The sequence below is a fragment of the Poecilia latipinna genome, unplaced genomic scaffold (genome assembly GCF_001443285.1).
Source record: "Poecilia latipinna isolate Pla-1442-1.1 unplaced genomic scaffold, P_latipinna-1.0 Scaffold1055, whole genome shotgun sequence".
Classification (NCBI taxonomy): Eukaryota; Metazoa; Chordata; class Actinopteri; order Cyprinodontiformes; family Poeciliidae; genus Poecilia; species Poecilia latipinna.
Genome location: NW_015113671.1, coordinates 106,366 through 127,789, shown reverse-complemented (window position 1 = coordinate 127,789; position 21,424 = coordinate 106,366). Strand labels below are relative to the sequence as shown.

The 21,424-nt window shown below is 41.2% G+C and overlaps 1 protein-coding gene across 1 annotated transcript; it reads left to right on the top strand.

Moving 5' to 3' along the window:
• The first annotated feature begins 3,264 nt into the window (after positions 1–3,264).
• obsl1a (obscurin like cytoskeletal adaptor 1a) lies at positions 3,265–20,296 on the top strand. The gene is made up of 25 exons (XM_015051600.1): positions 3,265–3,558; positions 5,144–6,380; positions 7,581–7,850; positions 7,945–8,205; positions 10,682–10,987; positions 11,081–11,347; positions 11,417–11,692; positions 11,786–11,900; positions 13,870–14,030; positions 14,129–14,401; positions 14,486–14,761; positions 14,849–15,124; positions 15,199–15,474; positions 15,552–15,827; positions 15,919–16,188; positions 16,274–16,540; positions 16,615–16,884; positions 16,984–17,250; positions 17,902–18,168; positions 18,288–18,400; positions 18,477–18,630; positions 18,751–18,912; positions 18,983–19,087; positions 19,176–19,442; positions 19,546–20,296. The coding sequence occupies exons 2-25, from the start codon at positions 5,219–5,221 to the stop codon at positions 19,821–19,823; spliced, it is 6,615 nt and encodes a 2,204-aa protein (XP_014907086.1). The 5' UTR covers positions 3,265–3,558; positions 5,144–5,218; the 3' UTR covers positions 19,824–20,296.
• The last annotated feature ends 1,128 nt before the right edge of the window (positions 20,297–21,424 follow it).

The following is a 21,424-nucleotide window of genomic DNA, read 5'->3' as shown; positions in this document are numbered from 1 at the left end:
TGGACATAGCTGATGGTGTCAGCTCCTTTGTTGCTCTATTTTATGGTAATTGGTGATTGTAGCATTCTCCGCCCCCTCTCCCAATCATAGTCATCAGAGTCTGTTCTGTCTGCCTGTGGTAGGACTTGCCTCAGATTTGGACATGAATGGCTCCCACTGTTGTGTGGATTGTGGAGCTGTGCTTCAGGCAGATGATGATCACGACCTGTGCCCTTCCAGCCTCAGGCAAGATCACCTGGTTGAGGCCCTGTCAGACAATCCCTGTTTGAACTGCAGCTACATACCCATGCAGTGAAGGTCACTCGACTGGTCCCATTATGCTCCGAGTGTGGCGATGACCTTCCATCTTCTGGGCAGGTGGCCACGCCTAGGCACTCTAAGTGCAGAACTGAGGTCACAACATCTGTGACTTCTCCTAAGAAGAAGCGAGCTAAGTCTGACCAGCGTCTTTCCACAAGGGTTGAGCGATTGTCTGCAGAGTTGGCAGAGATGAAATCGCTCTTTCAGACACATCAGGTATCCACCTGATACCAGGCACATCAGGTGTCAGATGTGCCTGGTACACATCTGGACCAGGCACAGATGTGTACCTGTGCCAGATCCAGAAAGACTGATGTGTACCAGCCTATGCCTCACTCGGGCATAAGTGGGGTTCTCTTCCTCACCTATGCCAAAGTTGGCTGTGGAGGAGGATGTGCTGTTTTTGGCTGCCTCTGCCTCTCACTTTGGGAATGAGGAGGAGGAAGCACAATCATCTTGCACTTTGGAGACTGGCTTATGCTCTTCATCTCAGAGTGCAGCTAGTGGGAAGGACTATTGGTATTGGTTAATGTGTTTTACCCAGAAAGCACTTGGAGAAAATAACAGCAAAACCATGAGTGAAACAATGACTGGGCAAGCAGTATGGATGAAATGGAACAAAAGTTACATATGCGAGAGAATAACCAAACGGCAGACGGTGGTACTGATACAGGGTCCCATGGACGGAGAAACGCAGATACGTCCGGTGTTTCAGGGTGATGGGGACATGGAAGTATGCGTCTTTTAGATCTATGGAGGTGAACCAGTCGCCCTGGTGAACGTTTTTCAGCACTTGTCTGATTGTTAACATGTAGAATGGCCTTTCCACGATCAAGCTGTTAAACAGGGACAGATCGAGAATGGGTCTCACTCCTCCTGTTTTCTTGGGGACCACAAAATAGCGGGAGTAAACCCCCGCGTTTTCCTCTCCCTGGGGAACCATGGAAATTACACCTTTCACCACCAGTTCCTGCAGCTCTGACACAAGAGTGGTGTTCTGCTCCGGATTTTGTAGAAGCGTCTCCACGATCCCCTTGAAAGGTGGAGGCCTGCCCCCAAACTGCAGTGTGTAACCCCTGCTGATTAGCCGATCCATCCACCTGTCCAGGAAACATGCACACCACCACTCTGAATAATGTTCTGAAAGCAGGGGTGCATTCATGTGAAGTGCTGTGGTTTGCATGAACTCCAGCCAAGTCAGAGCCCCTACCGCCATCCCTTGCCTTGCAGATTCTCCCGGGGGGACCCATAGAGTGCTCGGCCAGAAAGGGCTGGATGTTAGCCTCCAAGCCGCATGACGCGACCGCATTCATGTCAGGCCGAGAGCAAATCCGTGCGCTTCCTGAGGAGGGGTCAGGGTGCTTAAGATGCCGTTTCAGCACGGACCGCTGCCGGACAGATGACAAACAGTCGCCACTCACAAGATGAGATCAGTGCGAAGCTGCAGCTGGAATCACAGTAGGCTTTGACTGTTCACAGAACGTGCTCTTAGATTCAGACTGCTCAGAAGAGGCAGACTTATCCACTGAGACAGAGAAATTCTGTGTAGAAACCGCGGAGCTGCAGTGCCTCCTAAACAGCTGTCTAGAGGCCGCTGGCTCGCTGTGTGTGGGGAATGTGTGCGAGGAAGCTGCTGTGAGATCAGCTGATCTGACAGGGCTGGAACCTGCAGGAATTTTGCTCTCAGCGATATGTTTGGGTTTTATTTCAACATTTCACATTATCACCCCCAGCTAGTCATTTCCTAGCTTGCCGTCTCTGTGTTCCCTGTGGCTGGCCGGTAGCTAGCATCCCACTCAGCGTAGTACTCAGACCACTCAAGTACCACTCTCATCTCCCCACGAGCAGCAACCGGACTTAGTGGGCCCATTGCCCTGCCTAACGCCAGCCTTGAAAAAGACTAGCCTCTGCCTCCTCCAGTGGGAGGAGAGCACAGGAGCAGCAAGAGGGCTGAGGCATCAGGGCGAGGTCGGCGTGGTGGGGACCCAGGGACCCCTCGCAGATCCGGTGCCCATCGAAGGACATGATGTACCCCATCTGACAAGATGGGCACAAACGGACGATACCGCTAGAAAAAGAGGGAGCTGTTTGTCTGGTCTGACCGTTATTTATACAAACCGGAGTGGGTCCCATCCAGTAGGTGGGCGTGGACTAAGCTTTTTTCAGTGCTGCGCTACGCGCAAAGGATAAACCCACTAGTGATAGCCTTATAGGACAAAGCCTATACGAAATAGAACTTATTGTTCAGCTCCATTGTGTTTCCAGTGTTCCTGGTTGCCCTGTTAGTCATCTGTACTTTTGATTAACAAAGTGACTAGCAAGATTGTTTTCCTTTTTAATCTGCCAATCATCTTACAAAACATGACATGCTTCAGTTCAAGAATGATACAAAGTTTGTCTTCTATTTCCTGGACAAAGAGGGAATTGAGGGAACTGAATTTGCATCTCTGGATCAATGTGATTTACATAAGACTTATTTGTTCATTTTTTTAAAATATCACCAGTTTAGTTTATCTTAGGGGAAACAAAACCGAATTCACAATCCATTTACTTTGCTTTAAAAGGAAAAAACAAAAACAAAACAGACAACAATTCTAATTTTAAATACGTTCTATTTGACAGATTAGGCCAATGTTACAACAAGTTCAGAGTTAAAACAAGCATTCATGTAGACCCTAAACATAGCAGAGTTTAAAATAACTTCTTCATTGATTTTGAATGACTGTGTTTCTATGATTATTGTCACAAGGAAGTCCAGCAGGCGGGGTGTCCTTTCTCTTCCGATATTTAGCTAAGGATATCTTTTGAACTGAGTGATCCAATGCAGGACTCTATCTTTAGTGGGCTGTTGTCTCTGAATGGAGAGCCTAACTTTATCTGACTCTGCGTCATGAAAGCTGTTGGTATTTTTAGGAGGGGGCTTGCAAGTGGCAGCAGCTGCAAAAGCATTTAATGACACTCTTCATTCTGACCCTCCCTCTATCACTTTAGCTGTTGGACAATGATTGAATCAGAGCTGAGGCATACACGACATAGACAAAAAAAGAGGCTTATTTCCCTTTATGCCACCACCAACCTTATGCCAACAAAGACAGAAGCAAGCAGGAAATGACAACTGTGACTTTGACCCAACAAATGTGAATGAAAGGTTTATTTTTGTCCCTTATGTGACCTGAAGGTGTGCTGAGTGAGGACCAAAGACAAGAAGCACAAGCTTTCCACAGGAGGCAAACAGCAGAAAGCAGCTACTGGAGACAGGTATGTTTTGGATGTTCTTTCGGTTCAAAAAGAAACAGTTGAACTCTGGTCTGCCAATAAGAAGGTAACAAATATATTACTAGCTGTAATCTTTGCAAGTGTTTCAGTCACAAAAAACCCACTAAAGCACTGCCCACCGGTGCTTCAGTGCAGGAGTGTCCAAAAAGCATCCTTGGAGCAATTTTGGGCGGCTTTCGATCACTATTCAAGAATGAACTAAATTTCGTTTACCTTACAGACACAAGAAAAACCTCAAGACAACACAAAGCGTCCAAATAAAGTATAAAGATATGTATAAGGTCTCAGAAACCTTGGTCCATTTCAAATAAAATTATCTTAGTGGACCAATATAACTTTGAACTGAACAGCTTTGAAATCCAACCTTTAATTTGAGCACGTTTCTCCAATTAAGTTCTACATTAGGAAATAATTATCTTTTGTACACTGCTATTTCAAATTTCACAAGCTTCAACAATGCTTCACACTGACATGGGAATGTTCAACCAGTCCTCAAGTCAAGAACCTTTTCAGGTCTGGGTAATGAACTAAGAAGCTCAATCTGGATGAGAAGCTCTTCTTATCCCAATGCATCAAAGTTTGTGGTTCCAGTTAAGCTCCAGGTAAAGCAACCTATTAACTAGTCAGGACAGGGCTGAGTAACTGATTGTCATATAGATTATGTCATATTTAACACCTCTCAGCTGCTGGAGACAGGTAAGAACATCTAAAACTTGCCTGTCTCCAGTAAAAACATCCTTGCACTTGGTGAAATTTGACATATATCATCCAGAAAATTAATGCATTTTTTTGTCTTTCCTATTTTGAAGAGGGCTTGAGTTTATTCCCCAGTGAAACAGAAACTCATGTATTACAAAAAAGTTCCTCCGATTAATTTAAAAAAGTAACAAACATTTTAAAAATTAATTACATACATTTTATGTATGTTTACCTTAAATTCAACTATTATTTGTTTGTGTGAAATTTTTTAAAACACTGAATAAATATACTGACCTTAAATGTTGATTTTTTGTGTGATGCTATTTCAATGAAACAAAAATTGTGAAAAGATGTATTGATATTTTCATTAGGAAAGAATGATACTGTTGAGTTATAACCTTGCAGTTAACACAGAAACTACCTAACAACTTAGAAAACAGAGATATGAACAACCCAGCCCATCTAGCTGTTTTTAATGGTCAGTACACCCATGAGTCAGTTGTGTTCTTGTTAGTCACTGCAGGTGTGATCCCCACAGTTTTTTATTTTTTCTACCTTGACACATGGTCTCATGCTTCTTATTTTGGAGTACTGTATAAATACACCGTCAATGAGCTACAGCACCAACTGTGGGAGAACCAAGGGCCGACTGCGTTTACTCAAAATCTAATCCACTAAAAAGTGATGCAACTCAAAATACTTAAGTTTCATTAGCTGCATTCAGCCTTTTGTAAACTGCTATGGGTGTCTTATTTTTTGTGAAGCACATTTCTAAACGGTATTCCCTAGATTTGTGACAAAACTTTAATTATGCACCATTCATAAAAGCAGTTTTTCTACTAAAATGTATGTTTTGTTTACCCAATAGCTTCTCACAGAAGATAAGGATATAATTTTTGGACAAAAACTAGAAAAGACCTCTTTCATAACAGTTGACATTATCATGGATATTCTTGGAGGTGCACCTCGTGTTTTGGGCTATCCTCGCCCTGTTGTGGCACAGTTTGGGGCAGATGCAACCCTAAGGTGCCAAATTGGTGGAGACCCTCATCCGGATGTCATCTGGGAACGTAAAAACATTCAAATTCTGTCTGAGGGGCGGTACAAGATCTCAGAGGAGGGAAAAGCATACTTGTTGACCATTACTGGAGTTACCCAACAAGATGCTGGTCAATACATCTGCAAGGCTAGAAACAGCGTAGGAGAAACCTATGCAGCAGCCTCACTCAAAGTGGAAGGAGAGCTTCTTGACAATAATGGAGAATCGATACAATCAAACAGTAATGGCATAAAGGAAAATGGGGACCTTGGGGAAACCCTAAATGGCTGCAACGTGGTGCAGAAAGAGAAGGAAATGAATGGAGACTACAAGTGGAGGAATCAAGCAAATGATCAACGGAAAGAGATTGATTTAACATCAAACGATAAACCAAGATTCCTCATCAAGCCTTTGTCCCTGCGTGTGGATCGTGGAGAGGATGCCGCCTTCTCATGTAAAATCTGGGGCACACCTTTGCCTGAGGTGACTTGGGAGAAAGATGGGAAGAAGCTCAATGATATCTTTGAGAACTCTCACTTCAGTGTGAGCATTCAAGACAGGGGCTGGTTTCAGCTCAAGATCTACAGAACGCGCATGCCGGACAAAGGTGTCTACACCTGCAAGGCCGTGAACTCCTATGGCGAGGCTTTGGCGGGAGCTGTCCTTCTTGTCGAGCCCATTCCAGAGCGAGAAGACAGTAAAACGTCATCAAACAGTCATGTCGGCAGCCAGATGTTACCCAAGCAAAGAGGCGGGCGGTTCAGTTTGTCAAAGCTCGCCGAGGAGCCGCCCATCATCCCATCTAAAGTCAAAAAGTTTGTAGTGACAGAGGGGAAGCATGCCAAGTTTCGGTGCTTTGTAACAGGCAAGCCCAAACCAGAGATCATCTGGAAGAAAGACGGGGTTCCTTTGGAACCGGACAGACGTCACTTGGTATTTGAGGATCGGGAAGGCTACTACACACTGAAGGTTCTCTACTGTAAAATGCAGGATACAGGGTTATATGTATGCGCCGCATCGAACACTCTGGGAAACACCCTGAGTGCTGTTCACCTGACTGTGAAAGGTAAGTAAAATAGTTTTGGATTTATTCTGGGAAAGGAGGACAGTGTTGCATATTGTTGCAACTTTGAGGGATTAAATTTGAAGTTGGTACTGTTTCCCTCATCTCAGTTGATTTCAGAAGTCATCTTATTTGAATCTAGGAAACGATACACAATCCAAGAAAGTATAGACAACCTAAAACTGGATTCACTGGAAAGACGGCAAAGCCATGATCCATGCCTATTGGCCAAAAGAGAAAACATAGCACACACCATGGACACAGTGATATTTTTAAAACATAAAATATTTAGATACATGAAAAAACACTTAGCATTACATCTGCAGGGAGGGAATTTAGCAGACAGATACTTACTAAGAGCACATTGAAGGAAACATAACCAATTTGATTCCTCAAACACCTAAGGCAGGGGAGTCCAAAGTTCAGTAATTTTTTATGGTCCCCAACTGGAGTTCAAGAATAGTCCAAATTTGAAACTACAGCAAATAAAATTTTCAGCATTTTTTTTTTAGAAAGAATAAAATTGCAAATGGAAAATGTTAGTCCCAACACAGTAAATATAATAAAAATTTGAACAAGGAATACACCGATTGCAGTTTTCTGGCAAATAACCGATGTTGAATAAGCCTGACTTGCTGACTCCCAATTTTTTTGTGTGAAAATATAAATGTGACAAAGTGCTTAAATTGAAACTATAGACAAGTTGCATGTTACTGCTTACATCTGGAAACTTTACACATGTGCACAATGCTGAAGAGCAAAAAAGACAATTCTTTTACAAATAAAGTAGATATACGTTAAAGTTGTCAAGATCGATAATTTGATGGGTTTTTTGTTAAAAAAAAGAACATTAAAGTTATCTGTATTGATTAAAATCAAACATAATTGATTGTATCAACTCAGTATTTAACGACAGTATTGCAATATGTTTTTTTTTTATATCTGTGGTGCCCCAGTTATAATTAAAGCAGTAAGGATGCTAATTAATAATTAAAAATAAAGGCATGGTGTGTAAAGCTACAGGAAAACGCCATATCATTGGTAAAAATTCTGATTTGTATTATTTAGATGTTCAATCATTTTTTTCCATTCTTATCCAGACTAAAAACATTATCAGTTTGCAACTTTTCTAAATTGTATGTGAAGCCATAATGTAAATTCTAAAATCAGAACCAACTACCTGTAACCTCCTTTGTTCCTTAGGGCCTGCAGTGCGGTTTAGACGGACATTAAAAGATGTGGAGGCAAAGGAGAGGGATGTCGCTGTGCTGGAGTGTGAGGTGCCTGATGAGACGATCCCAGCTGCCTGGTACCTGGAGGACCAGAGGTTGATGCCTAGCAGTAAGTATGGGATGGAACAGAAAGGGACCAGGCGAAGACTCACCATCCATGATGTTGGAATGGATGACGATGGGGTTTATCTTTGTGAGATGCCAGATGGAGCAAAGAGCATTGCCGAGCTAGCAGTAAAAGGTAGTATGCATGTAATGTCAATCATCTTATTCACAATCTGTTTTTGGAATAAACTGAGCAAAGAAAGGACAATAAAACATTTTCAAACGTGTAGGCACAATTGTTCGTAAACTACCTCGGAAACTGGAGGTGCTGGAAGGTGAGAATGCAGTGTTCTGTGTCGAGGTTGAGAATGATGAAATGGAGGTCCACTGGTTCAAAGAAGGTCTGTTGCTACACGAGACACACCAGACCATCCTCAAGGCTTTCGGCAAGACCCACATCCTGGTTTTTGTCAACGTGGCCTATCATGATTCGGGGATTGTGACGTTTGTTGCAGGAAGATCTAAAAGCTCATCACGACTCAAAGTCAAAGGTACAGTCTACAAATGCAAAATTAGCTAGACCTGCTTTTGGAATGAACTTATGAAGAACTCAAGGGAAAATCAAGTTAATGTAGATCTTAACCTTAATTTGCATTTTGACTTTATGAAGAAATATTCTGCCATTTGTGCTATGTATGTATCAGTGACGTGCGGTGAGGTTCATAGCTGGTGGGGCACTAAATTAATCAGATTTACAAATATAGACACCTTGCATGTTATGGTTTACATATGGAAATTTTGTGCATGTGCACAATGCTGGAGGGCAAAAAGACTATTCTTTTACATATCATTCATAACCGCGCTGCCACCATAGCAAAGTTTCATCATTAACTCAATGAAACTTGGAAACGTAGGTATTATTAATTTAGTTCTATGCTCCACAGCAAAGGGAAAAACCAAAGTACAACTTGAAACCACTTTTTTCTCACCCTCTGTATATAGGCCAAGCTACACACAGGCTCATTGCCATAGCAACTGACAACAATGCCACTTTATGTTTTAGGATTAAACACCAAAAAACACTCAAATAGTTTGCACAAAGAACAGAACATTCAGTCTATTGTAGTATGTTTTTTAGGCTTATTGTTTTATTAATAAGTGATTACTGTGGTAGATTAACTACTGGTGATATTAGCTAATCTAACTATAGTTTGTGGGTTGTTTCCTTACTGAATACACACATACAAACTGTAGCCCACAACACACACTTCATTAAAAAACTAAGCAAAAAAAAATGTCTTACCTTTACTAATAAATGAGGTCCATGTGCTGCTCATTCTGCACAAATATATCCGTTTATCCAAAGCCAAGTCTGTCCTCAACATCCCAAATGTTTTTAGTGCGATCTGGTTTTGAATATGAGTGGTCAGTTGCTCATGTTGGTGAGGCTTTACAAATTCTTTAAGTCACAAAATCTCAGAGACCACACGGTGCCACAAGTTGAGAAATGAAGGCAAAGAAGCAGAAAATGCAGTTTCTAGCAAGACATTCACAAAGCCTGTCTTTTCTTGTATACCACTAGGTTTGAGAAGAGCGGTACCCTTCTATCTCAAAGCAAACATTTCAGCTCCGGTATTGGTCTTCCTTTAATTATAATTTCCTGGTTCAATTGAAAATCCACCTTAGAAAACCTTTTAAGTGTAGAAATGTAGTCATCTATGTTGACATCGGAAGAGAGGAGAAAACGATAAATATTGTTAACTGGGGCCACGGATGGATTGTAAAGGTGTGGGATAATAACACCGATAATAATAATAACAGTGGGTCGTCTTGCAGTCAAAAGGTTGTAGGTTTGACTCCAGCTTCCTCCTGCTTCATGTTGATGTGCCCTTGGGCAAGGCACTTAACCCCAAATAGCCTACCGATCTGCGTATCGGTGCATAAATGTGTGAGCGTTTGTGAGAGCGAATGGGTGAATGTGGTTCCAGTGAAAAGCGCTTTAAGTGGTCAAAATGACTGGAAAGAGCAGCATAAGTTCAGTCCATTTACCATTTATGTATTAACTCCAGGAGGGAGTAATGTTAATCTTTCTTTAATGAAGATAACCAAACAGGAGTACATCTGGATGTGCTCTAACGCCGATGCAGACAAACTTTACAAGTCCACACCTGAGTCAGCGAGCATGAAGAACTAACACAAAAAACATTCTCCCTGGAACACAACCGCTGCATGCAGAGTTCCATTAATGAGGTAATTGCACAGTAACACACTTAAACTCCGATCGGCCTAGCAAGTATGGGAAATAATGCAGGCATAAGCAGAAACATACAAGTACTACAATATATTGCTGCACTTGACTTATTTACTGTATGGCAAGCTCACTGTTACTGTCTCTTACTCTGCAATTGTCGAGTCACAAAATCAATGTCTGGGATCATGAGCACCTCCTGCCATGATGCAAGAAAACTGACTGCCTTACCTCAAATCTGTCCTCTGCCGTTTATGATCTCTCCTCTGTACACAAATCATGTTACACACAAAAAACACTGTACATTAAATAAATATGCTAAATTATGAAATGATTAAATGTTTTTAACCAATTTATTGGTGACATACAGACAGGAGGAACATGCTCTCATCGAATGGCAGCCAGCACAGTTAGTGAGAGGCTGCACATATCAAGGTGAGGCTCAGCTCGCTGCTGCCTCACCAGCTGCACTTCTGAGCACTTGAACGGGAAATTGCAAAACATCAGTGATTTTGAAGAAAAAATAATCAAAAGTGTTTAAGCTAAATGAAAAATAAATATTTTATAGTACAAACCACAGGGTGAAAATAGCAATATCAATTATTTTATCATTATATATTATTTTTCCATGATGACCGGTAAGGCTCTGCCTCACCTGCCTCCCGTGACCGCATGTCACTGGTATGTACGTATCCAAAATAAAACAATGGATGCTGTTCCTGCTATAAGATACAGAACTATAACACTAGACTATGTACTGTTTTTCCTCTGTACTATAGCAACCAAACACAGCCCGCCAATCTGTCCTGTGGGTGTCAAAGTGGACATAGAACGACCCAACAGTGCTCTCTTCTCCTGGGTGCCTGCGCCCAACAGCCAGACTACCACCCGCTCCATGTTTGTCCTCGAGAGAAAGGAGATTGGTTCTCAGGAGTGGCAGAAATGCTTCACCTCAGAGACTGTGACCTCCGCTGAAGTTTCCGGTGACAGCGTTCCGTGTGAAGGCGACTACCGTTTTCGTGTGTGCTGCATCAATAAGTACGGACGCAGTGGCCATGTGGAGTTCCCCAAAGTAGTCCATCTTGGTGAGTAACATACCTAAAAGTATGATAACATACTTCAGTAAAAAAGAAAAAAGATAAATGCATAGCATTGCTGTTATATTGTTACACTTTTAGTCCCAGGGCCCAAGATTCATAAACATCTCCAAGGGTGTGAGGTAATGGAAGGAGAAGACGCTCAATTCTCTATCGAATTGTCCGCACCAATGGTTGGAACCTGGTTTCTGAACAGCTCCCAGCTGCAGCATGGTGGAAGATATTCAGTGCAGCTGAACCAAACAAAGCACTCTTTGGTGATCCATGAAGCTGGAACCGCTGATGACACAGCAGAAATCACATTCATCGCCAATGGAGTGAGGGATTCAGCGGTGCTCAAGGTTAAATGTAGGTGTAAAAGGCTGTAATATTCATTCATCATTTTGGTTCCCAATTCATGTGTTCATTTCTCTGCAGCTGCTGTGTTCAAGTTCATCCCTCTGTCAGACCTGGAAAGCAGTAAGAGAGTGGAAACCGGTGACACCATTGTGCTCTACTGTGAGGTCACCCATCCTTTTGCTAAGGTAACCTGGTTTAAAAATGGTGAGAAACTCCAAGTGAGCGATGGGCTAAACATCCAATCAGACGGGAAGATGAGAAGGATTGTGATACAGTCTGCTGAAGCATCTCACTCTGGAGTTTACACATGTCAAACTTCAGAGGATGTCATCAAATTCAACGTGGACGTTGAAGGTTGTCTACTTTCTAGCAAATGTTTTTCAGGAAGTAAATTGCCTTTTGTTGCAGCAGCTGTAACAATCCATCCATTAATCTCATGTTGTTCAGGACCTCCAGTAGAGTTCAGTCCAGCCTCTCAGGAAGAACTTCATAAGAACAGCATGGAATTAGATCCTGTGGTTCTGCTTTGCCACGTCTCCAGAGATGACGCTGAAGTTGCTTGGTAGGACATTGAAAATGTAAACTCTTGCAATAAAATAGTCCCAGGTAGTGGTCTGTGTTGTGCATCATCAAGAAAATGTTGTAAAAATATTATCCAAACATACTGAGGAAAATATTTATGTACTTCCAAGAGTTTGGTTCATCTTTGGCTACAATTTCCAAGTACTGATGATATCACATTCATCTGTTCAAACAACTACATAGAACGATAATCACCATTATTCAAGAATGATGGTCATTCAAGAAGAAGGGGAGTTCTCTGTACAGTGTTTTGTGGGAACAACAGAATGAAAACAAAAAACCTCATAAGATTCTGCCTGAAGCTGCTGATAGAGTTCCATATGCTGAAAGTCTCCTCTGCAAGGAAGCTGCCATTTCATCTGAACCACCACAAAATGCCAGACTTTAGTTCGCAAATGCACTCAGGAACTAATTTTGATATTTCTGGAGACATGTTTTGTATGTTGATAAAATCAAAATCAAGTGTCTATCCACCACGTCTATTGGAACCATTGATGAAAAAGGTTTTCCCAACTGTGACATATGGTGATGGTAGCATCACGTAGAGATATTTTACTGCAGGAGGGGCTGGTGCTCTTTAAAAAAAAATCACGATAAAATTTTAGATAGAAGCAACATTTCAAACCAGAAAGCTAAAAGCTTAGGTGAGAAAAACATTTTATATACACCGATCATAATTGGCCAATTTTTGGGAAAAAGTGTACGACCGGTGATCGTTGATCACTGTCTCTTGTTGCCGATCACACAAACCGATCATCTGTATCTCACTTCGCAGCCTGCGTGTGCAGCTTATCTACTCTTCCCTTCACACTGCACAAGCGTGCAGCAACACATCCTAAGCAAAGCAACACGTGTTCCTCCATCGGTATTGTGACGGAGAAATCCCTCAGGGCTGCAGCACGTCAAAATGCATCAACACAACGAATCTAATATGACATTTATAAAACAAGCAATTGACAGAGTGTGGCTATATCCAGGAAAAAAAATCCAGAACGATCAGACAGCAGGTAAAGCAGCACATAACACTCACCCGAAACATCATGACGGCCAGAAAGCTAAGAAAATAACCCGAAAAATAATTTAAGTCTTCTGGCTAGCGGTGAAAGATGCTGGTTCTGCTGTCACTGTTGGACCGCCGCTACATGCTACTGGTAGTAATATTTCATAGACAGCGTCGTTTCTGCTCCACCCCGCAGTGAACTCTCACACTGAACGCCTGCTTAACACTGCAGCATGTAACTTAAAGAAATATTTTACATATGTATTAAAACTTTTGCTATGTCCAAACATAAGATAGATAATCTCAGAAAAAAATCGAGCTCCTCTGCCTCATCTCTGTCCTCTGCAGAATTACTCAGCTCAGTCAGACAGCTAGCCATGCTAGGAAGTTTTGATTTAGAAACTCAGGATTGTATATTTTGATGGGACCTGCATTTGACTTTGAACAAATGTTTCCTATTATACTTGACATTATTTGATATAGGCAGTGTTATGAGATTTATTTGGCTTATGTATAATTTAGGGTACTGAGAACCTTACTGTTAAATATTATTTTACTGATTGCAGGTTTTTCAGTTGTCCTTTTGACAATAGCTGCTGTATCGTGCCTGTTTGCATGTTTTATGTCTAAATTACGGTAGGTGAATTTATTGCCAGGTCATTCTTCCATTTTGCCAGATAACATAGTACCATTTATACCTAAAGCAAAAATTAACAGCCAATTAACAGCCAAGTCAGGTCCCTGATAAGCCCTCAGAAGTGATCGGAATCAGCAGCAAAAAACCTGATCGGAGCATCCCTAGCGTGAGAGAGATAGCATATAAAATAATTTTGGAATCCAAGAGCATTTCTAATTTAAACAATCAAGAAAAGATTAATTTGATTTTACTTCCAACAATTAAAAATAAGTTGTGTGTCTAGTAAAATCTGGCTTCATATGTGTTTCCCAGGTATAAAGATGGTTGTGAGATTCGGGCTAGTGACAACATTACCCTGCAGGTGGAGGGTACCATGAGGAGGCTAATCATCCGATCTGCAGAGGTTTCAGATACTGGACATTACACTTGCAAGTCTGGGAACAACAGCTTAGAATTTACAGTCAGTGTCAGAGGTATGGCAACTTCTGCTGGTTTCCTTTGTATGTAAGATTAATTAGTTCACTCTGATGAGAAAACTGATTTTGTGCATTTGTCTATTGCAAAAACCCAGAGCCTCCAGTGACAATTGTTGAACCTAAAGATGACATTGTGATGACATGTTACATATCAGAGGAGATCCACTTGCAGTGTGAGTTATCTCGGTCCAACGGGAAGGTCTGTTGGTTTAAGGATGGTCAGGAGGTGCAGGAAAGCGACAACATCCAGCTAAGATCAGAGGGTCCTTACAGGAGGCTGACCATTCTCTGTGGCTCAGCGGTGGATAGTGGAGAGTATGTCTGTGAAACAGATGGAGACTCCGTCTTCTTCCAGATAACTGTTACAGGTAAAACCATGATTAATACACATTATAGAGATTACAATGAAAAGGTCTGAGTAATATATTTTAAATATCTCTTTCCTGTTTTAGAGCCTCCTGTAAGAATCATCTCTCCTTGTGAACCCGAGGTAGAACTCACCCATATTGCACCAGAGAGACTGGAACTGTGCTGTGAAGTGTCCCAGGCGGATGCTCCAGTTCGATGGTACAAAGATAGTTTAGAGGTAGAGGAGAGCCCCAACTTGATACTGGAAGTAGATGGGGCCCAACGACGGCTAGTTATACCTTTAACAACTGTCAGTGATAAAGGAGAATATATATGTGACACTGAAAATGACTCAGTTGCCTTTCTTGTTAATATCACAGGTAAGTATAAGGAAACTTAGTCCAAAGCAAGTATTACCTTGGAGGTTATTGTTTTTAACCTACTTTTACTTTGTCCCTTTTATGTAGAGCCACCTGTGGTGCTAAGTCAACCCAAAAACTTGCCAGACAAACTGGAAAGTCTTGCTGGTAAACCAATCGTTCTGGAGGTTGAGGTGTCACGTCTAACAGCAGATGTCAAGTGGCTACTCAATGACAAAGAAATAGAGCAAAGTAGTAATATCACAATCACAGAAGATGGGATCTTTCGTCATTTGACCATCAACTCTCCCACTCCAAACAATTCTGGGAAATACACTTGTGACGCTGCAGATGATAAAATTGATTTCCAGGTGAAAGTTTCAGGTGAGAAGCAAAAACTGACTGACATTTTATGACCCGTGAAACTATTTTAGACCACTGTGTCTGTATTTCCACAGAGCCGCCTGTGAAGATTTTGAGAAAGTGTGAGACCAAGACAGATCTAAAGTTTCTAGTTTCAGATGACATTGTTCTTGAGTGCGAGCTCTCTCAAGCTAATAGAAATGGCAAATGGTACAAGGATGGCTGTCGAGTTCAGGGTGATGAAAGGTTCTGTGAAGAGGAGGAAGGTGCATTCCGGTCGCTGGTAATCCTTAATGCAGAACTCAAAGATTCAGGGGAATATTCCCTAGATGTTGGGGATGACAGTATCAGCTTCCACGTTAAAGTAGAAGGTAAAATTCTAATAACCGTTACCTTTTTTTTCCCGTTATTGCAAAAATGCGCAAAATAAAAACTCTTTTGCCCTTAGAGCCTCCTGTAAGCATTGTAGGAAACTCATACGACCCTGATTACCAGGAATTGATGGGAGGTGATGACCTGATACTGGCCTGTGAGTTGTCCCGTGCTAATGCCCCAGTTCAGTGGTACTGTAATGACAGGCTTCTCACCAGTGATTCCCGTACCATCATTGAATGCTATGGAAGTATGAGAAAACTTATTATTTCAAACATCCAGCCCTCGGATTCTGGAAAGTATGTGTGTGATGCGGTGAATGACAAGATGGTCAACATAATCCGTGTTCAAGGTAAAAACTGCAGATTATAGCTTATTAGGGTCTATGAGAATAGCAAAAATCTTTAAAAGTAACTGACTTTGTGTCATCTTTCCCAAAAAAGAACCTCCGGTTACTTTTGTCAACAAGGAAGATGATGTGGTTGTGACAGGTTACGAAGCTGAGAGCGTGACCTTAATGAGCTATGTGTCCAAAGAAAGTGCGGTTGTACGCTGGCTTAAAGACTGGACACCAGTTGAAGGTGAACGCTTTCGAGAACTCATGGACGGCCATAAACGGAGTCTTACCATCCAACCTTTAAGGCGGTCTGATGCTGGTGAATACACCTGTGATGTCAACACTGACCAGATGCACTTCAGTCTACTAGTGAAAGGTAACAATCAATACTTTCAAAAAAATATGAAGAGAACTTCAAATTAACCAAAAAGCCAAAAAATATAAACTGTTTTTCATCATAGAAATGAGGATAAAATTTGTGCGACCACTCCATGACACCATGGCTCATGCTGACGGCATGGTGACACTGCGCTGTGAGGTGTGCAAGCCAAAAGCAGATGTCCAATGGCTTAAAAATGGCATAGAAGTAGTTGGAAGCAGGAGATTCTCCATTCGAGCAGATGGTGTTGAGAGAAGCTTGACCATCCATCGTTTAATTCATGAGGATGCAGGGCAGTATGCCTGTGAATCCAGAGATGATCGGACCACCGCAATGCTAAGAGTGGAGAGTAAGTATTCAATTTGTGTTTCTGACCTTTCCATTCAAGTTAGCAGCTTCATTCACTGCCTACTCTCTCTTCAGTGCCTCGAGTTGTTGAGTTTCTCACCGAACTTCACAACATAACTGTGCTAGAAGGAGAAGATGCCACCTTTAAATGTGTCGTTTCTCCTGAGGATGTTTCCTTGCTTTGGCTTATGGACAACGAACCAATGACTTTAGGGGATCGCTTCCAAGTGAGTCAAAATGGATTGTGCCACACCTTGGTGATTAAAAAGTGCCAGATGATAGACTGTTCCAGGATAACAGCAGAAGCTGAAGGAAAAATGAGCAAGGCTAGTCTCAAAGTTCAGGGTAAGACTAAAGGAAAATCTATGTAAAATGTAAAAAAAAAAAAATAAAAATAAAAGCTGAATGCGTGTTTCAGTTTTGTTTCTCCTCACAATGTTTTAGAAGCTCAAGTCATGTTCACCAAGAAAATGGAACCTGTGACTGCAGAGGAGTTTGAAGAGGCTACCTTAGAGACAGAAATCAGCCTGGAGACTGGTGAGGTTCAGTGGATGAGGCAAGGAGTGGTCATCCAGTCTGGTCCTCGTCATACCCTGGCCCAGAATGGCTGTAAAAGAAGCCTAACTATCCACAACCTGAACCTGTCAGACCGAGGAACATACCGCTGTGAGACCCTGCATGATCGGACACAGGTCAAACTCAATGTAGAACGTAAGTAGTTATTTTTGAGGTGTGGAAACCTAATTACCATTTATCTTACCAACCTACCTACCCTTTGGCTAAAAAGCACAAATTAGACCTAATGTGCAACCATAACTGTTAGACATGCAACTGTTACTTATTGTTATCTATCCCTGACTTAAACTAGTAATTCAATAAGAAGGAGCTAACCTTGGAAAAGTAGAAACAAAAGTCACAAAAGAAAAGTTTGTTGTAGGACTTTCCTCTCAAATAAACCCATTACAGTAAGCAGGATTTATTTATATTGATATTCACTGCACTTCTCTGGAAATGGTCTCTTCACACATATTGTAGGTGTTTTTTTACAGTGTGTCACAGAGCAAAAAAGATACTAAGAATAGCTTAGCCAGACTTCCAAGTGTGAAAATACTTGTTATATCAGTGTGCACAGAGCATCACCATCAAAATAAACTCCTGCTGGAAGAGGCATTTTTGTAATCCCAACAATGTCTAAATTTAAACCACTATTGTTCACTGTGACACACAAAGTGCTTTGCCAAAATGTGTTTGCTTTGCCAAAACATTCTCAAATTCTCAATTTCAACGTTAAGTTATTATATTTCCTTGACATGATTTCATAAAACATTGTCCTTTTACTGCATCTCTGTATCGCTAATCCAGCCCGAAAGATCTACATCTGTAAAGGCCTAAAGGATCAAGAAACATTTGAACGGGAAACTGCCTCCTTTGAGGTGGAGCTCTCTCATGTAGATGTGGAAGGCATCTGGCAGAAAGATGGCATCCGCATAAAGCCAAACAACCAGTTTAGGGTGAGCATCAATGGGCTAGTCCATAGTCTTACCCTGACAAACTTAACTCTGGAGGACACAGGCACCATCGTCTTCTCAGCTGAAGGAGTGCGATCGACTGCAAGGCTCACAGTTAAAGGTAAATATAAGCTAAAGAGGTCTGGGTTATTATTTTTATTAGGTCACAACTGCAAAAGAATTATTCGGAATTACTACAGTTCAGTGCTGACAGCCTAATCAGACTATATTGATTGACAGAGACACCTGTGGCTATCCTGAAACCACTGGTTGATGTTCGCGTGGAAGAAGAATTTCCAGTCACTCTTGAGTGTGAATTTTCCAGACAAAATGTTGAAGTCAGATGGCTTAAGGTAAAGAAAAGAAAATTATCAACAACTTGAATCGTTAATGTATGTAAAAAAAATTTTTCTTTCCTCTGCAACTTAGAAAGGAAACGAGCTGAAGCCAGGGAAGAACCATCGAATCTATTCCATGGGTCGAAAGCGGTTCTGCCAGATCCTTCAATGCTCTGTTGCTGACTCTGGTTCCTATACATGTGACACAGGCGAAATAAGCACCTTCTGCTCTTTGGAAGTTTATGGTATATTTAATTCCAACACTAGAAGCGCTTCAACCTTTTTCTTGAACATATTCTTCAATCATTTATAATCAAAAGTCTCCATTTAGTGGTCATTCTTTTCAATTTCATCATTGCCCTCAGAGCACAAGTTGGAGATAGTACAGGATCTTGAGGACCTTTACATCCAGGAAGATCAGAATGCCGTGTTTATGTGCGAGGTCTCTCTGGAGGATGTGACTGGGGAGTGGTACAAGAATGGTCACAAGATCAGACCCAGTACCACCACAAAGATCCGCACAGAAGGTCAGAAATCAAACAACAATTTGACTTTTTCTCTTTTCACCAGCTGAAATTAAAACGTGTCACCTTCCAGGGCCCAAACACTTCCTGCTGATATGCAACGTTAAAGCTGAGGATGCTGGAGATATCCGATTTGTAGCAAGGGATGTCGAGTCAACAGCCTACCTTGAGGTAGAAGGTGAGTTTTTTCAATTAGCGTCCTATTTCCTTCATGCCACCAACTTCATTTTTTCACCATTATAAATCTAAAATATTTCAATTTTCAGAACTCCCAGTTTCAATTGTAAAACCACTGCGAGACAGAACAGCCCTGGAGAACCACCGAGTGATCCTTGAATGCACCGTTTCTTCCCCTCGCTGCAGTGCAACCTGGTACAAAGGCAAACAGGAACTAGATTCTTCAGATAGGATGGATATTATAACAGAAGACTGTTCCCATAAACTAGTAATCCACCAGGTTGCTGTGGAGGATGAGGGAACTTACAGTATTGAGGTTGGAGAGCATACATCCAAAGCAAAACTAATGGTTGAAGGTAAGCTGGATGAATAGCAAGATACATTTTTGGCAAGTTTTCTTCGCTAAAATTTCATCCGAATTGTTATTTTTTTTCTGTAACATGCTTTATGCTGTTTCAGCCAAGGCTCTTGTGATGGTGAAAGAACTTGAGAATGTCCAGGTGACAGAGCCAGAGTCAGCTTCTTTCCAGTGTGAAGTCTCTGTTGACATCAACAAACCTCCAGTTTGGTCTTTAAATGGAGTGACCCTTCAGTCATGCCCTGCTGTCCGTCTGGAAGACCACGGGACAGTCCACAAGCTCACTCTGAGGGACACAAGCGTGGACATGAGTGGGACAGTCAAGTTCACATTGGGAAAAGTCAAAAGCAGTGCCACGTTTACTGTGATTGGAAAGTAGAAGGACTACAAATTATCTCTTGAAAGCAGAAAACAAACAGGAATCGAACTAACCCTGCATAACTGGATGGCCCTCACTTATTCCATCTGTTTTTATCAAATGGTGAGAGGCTAGACAGAATGGACAATTATGTATGTCAGTAATTATATCATTTTTATAATATAATATTTACATTTCAGTATTTTTAGTTGATTTTACAACAAACTATTACATTTCAATGAAAAACAAGCAGAATAAAAGGTGATGGTGCAACTCAATAAGTTATGAGTATCATTTTCTACCAGTGCCACTTTCTAATAGCACCAAAGTCGTAATGTAAATTCACAGTTGCTGTAAACCTACTGGTAATGTTGAAGCAATTATTCTATCTTTTTAGTAAAAACTTCGACTGCCTGTTTTTCAAAAGAAACTGTTTAGAGTACAGCTTACCAAAACATTAAGAGAAATATCTTCTTTGGGAACTGTTTGGAACTCAAGTCTTTGCTATAAGACATGAGTGATCAAATTTTGTAAGGAACAACTTTTGTGGTCATACCACAACATGTCAGAACACATCTGTAATGAATTTGAGCAAAAACTCCAAGCCAGGCCATCCCATATGAGTGCCTGACCTCACCACTGGGCTTTTGAATAAATGGTCCAATACTCCCATTAATGAGTTCCCATAAAGCTTGTGAAGCCCTTCCAGAAGAGTTGAAACTTTTATAGCCACATAAGATAACCTGAGGCCATGTTAATGGATTTGTACAAAAGATATCATTAACATCCACATGCATGCAAGAGCAATAGATCTAATAGTTTTGGATGATAACTAGTATAAATATGCAACTGTCCCACTGTGACTGGTTGGTCTCTATTCAGTGCTGACAGATCAGAGTTGCTAGTTTGACAAAATATGTTTCTTGATAATAGAAAGCTAATCATACTCTTATGTTCTGCATTAATTAAAATTTAATATGTACTTTTATGAGGACATATTAACAGTTATAATCCATTTTGAATCAATTTCACTGTAAAATCTAAACTATAAAGGCTATTTATCACTGTCTGAAGCAGATTTGTTGACCTAGAATGATCAGAACCTGATTTTATGAAATGACTCATCTGAATGTACAGTACTTCTAGTATTTTGGAGGACTAAAATTGTTTCAAAATGAGGTCTAATTTTTAATTTGGATTTTCAGATAACAGCTCAAGAAATAAGCATATATTTGAAAGAACATTAAAAATTGTTGCTTGTAGGGTTACTGCTAACGTCCATTTACCATCTAAGAATTTGGCCCAGGAAACTCTAAACTTCCAGCCTTCATGGTTTTTGGCATTTAACTCATTGAACTGCTAAAACCAGATGTTTTAGGTGCTGAATGCATAGTGGTCACTACAGTGGACAGCTATCTAAAAGCCATTTTCTTTGTTTATTGTGGATTTCTATGTTATAAATGCATACAGACCACTAAAGTGGACACTAGTGCATCAGGCAATATACACTGCCAACTATTGTCGATCTATTGCGAGGTTCCCAAACTGTGGGGCGCGCCCCCTAGGGGGGCTCCATGCCATTGCAGGGGGTGCGCAGGAAGCCGTCCGGATGGATGGGAAAA

Coding starts and splice junctions, on each gene's coding strand:
- obsl1a (XM_015051600.1), top strand. CDS start 5,219: ATGGATATTCTTGGAGGTGCACCTCGTGTTTTGGGCTATCCTCGCCCT. Junction 14,031..14,128: donor ATTTACAGTCAGTGTCAGAG/GTATGGCAACTT, acceptor GCAAAAACCCAG/AGCCTCCAGTGACAATTGTT. Junction 16,885..16,983: donor GGCTAGTCTCAAAGTTCAGG/GTAAGACTAAAG, acceptor ACAATGTTTTAG/AAGCTCAAGTCATGTTCACC.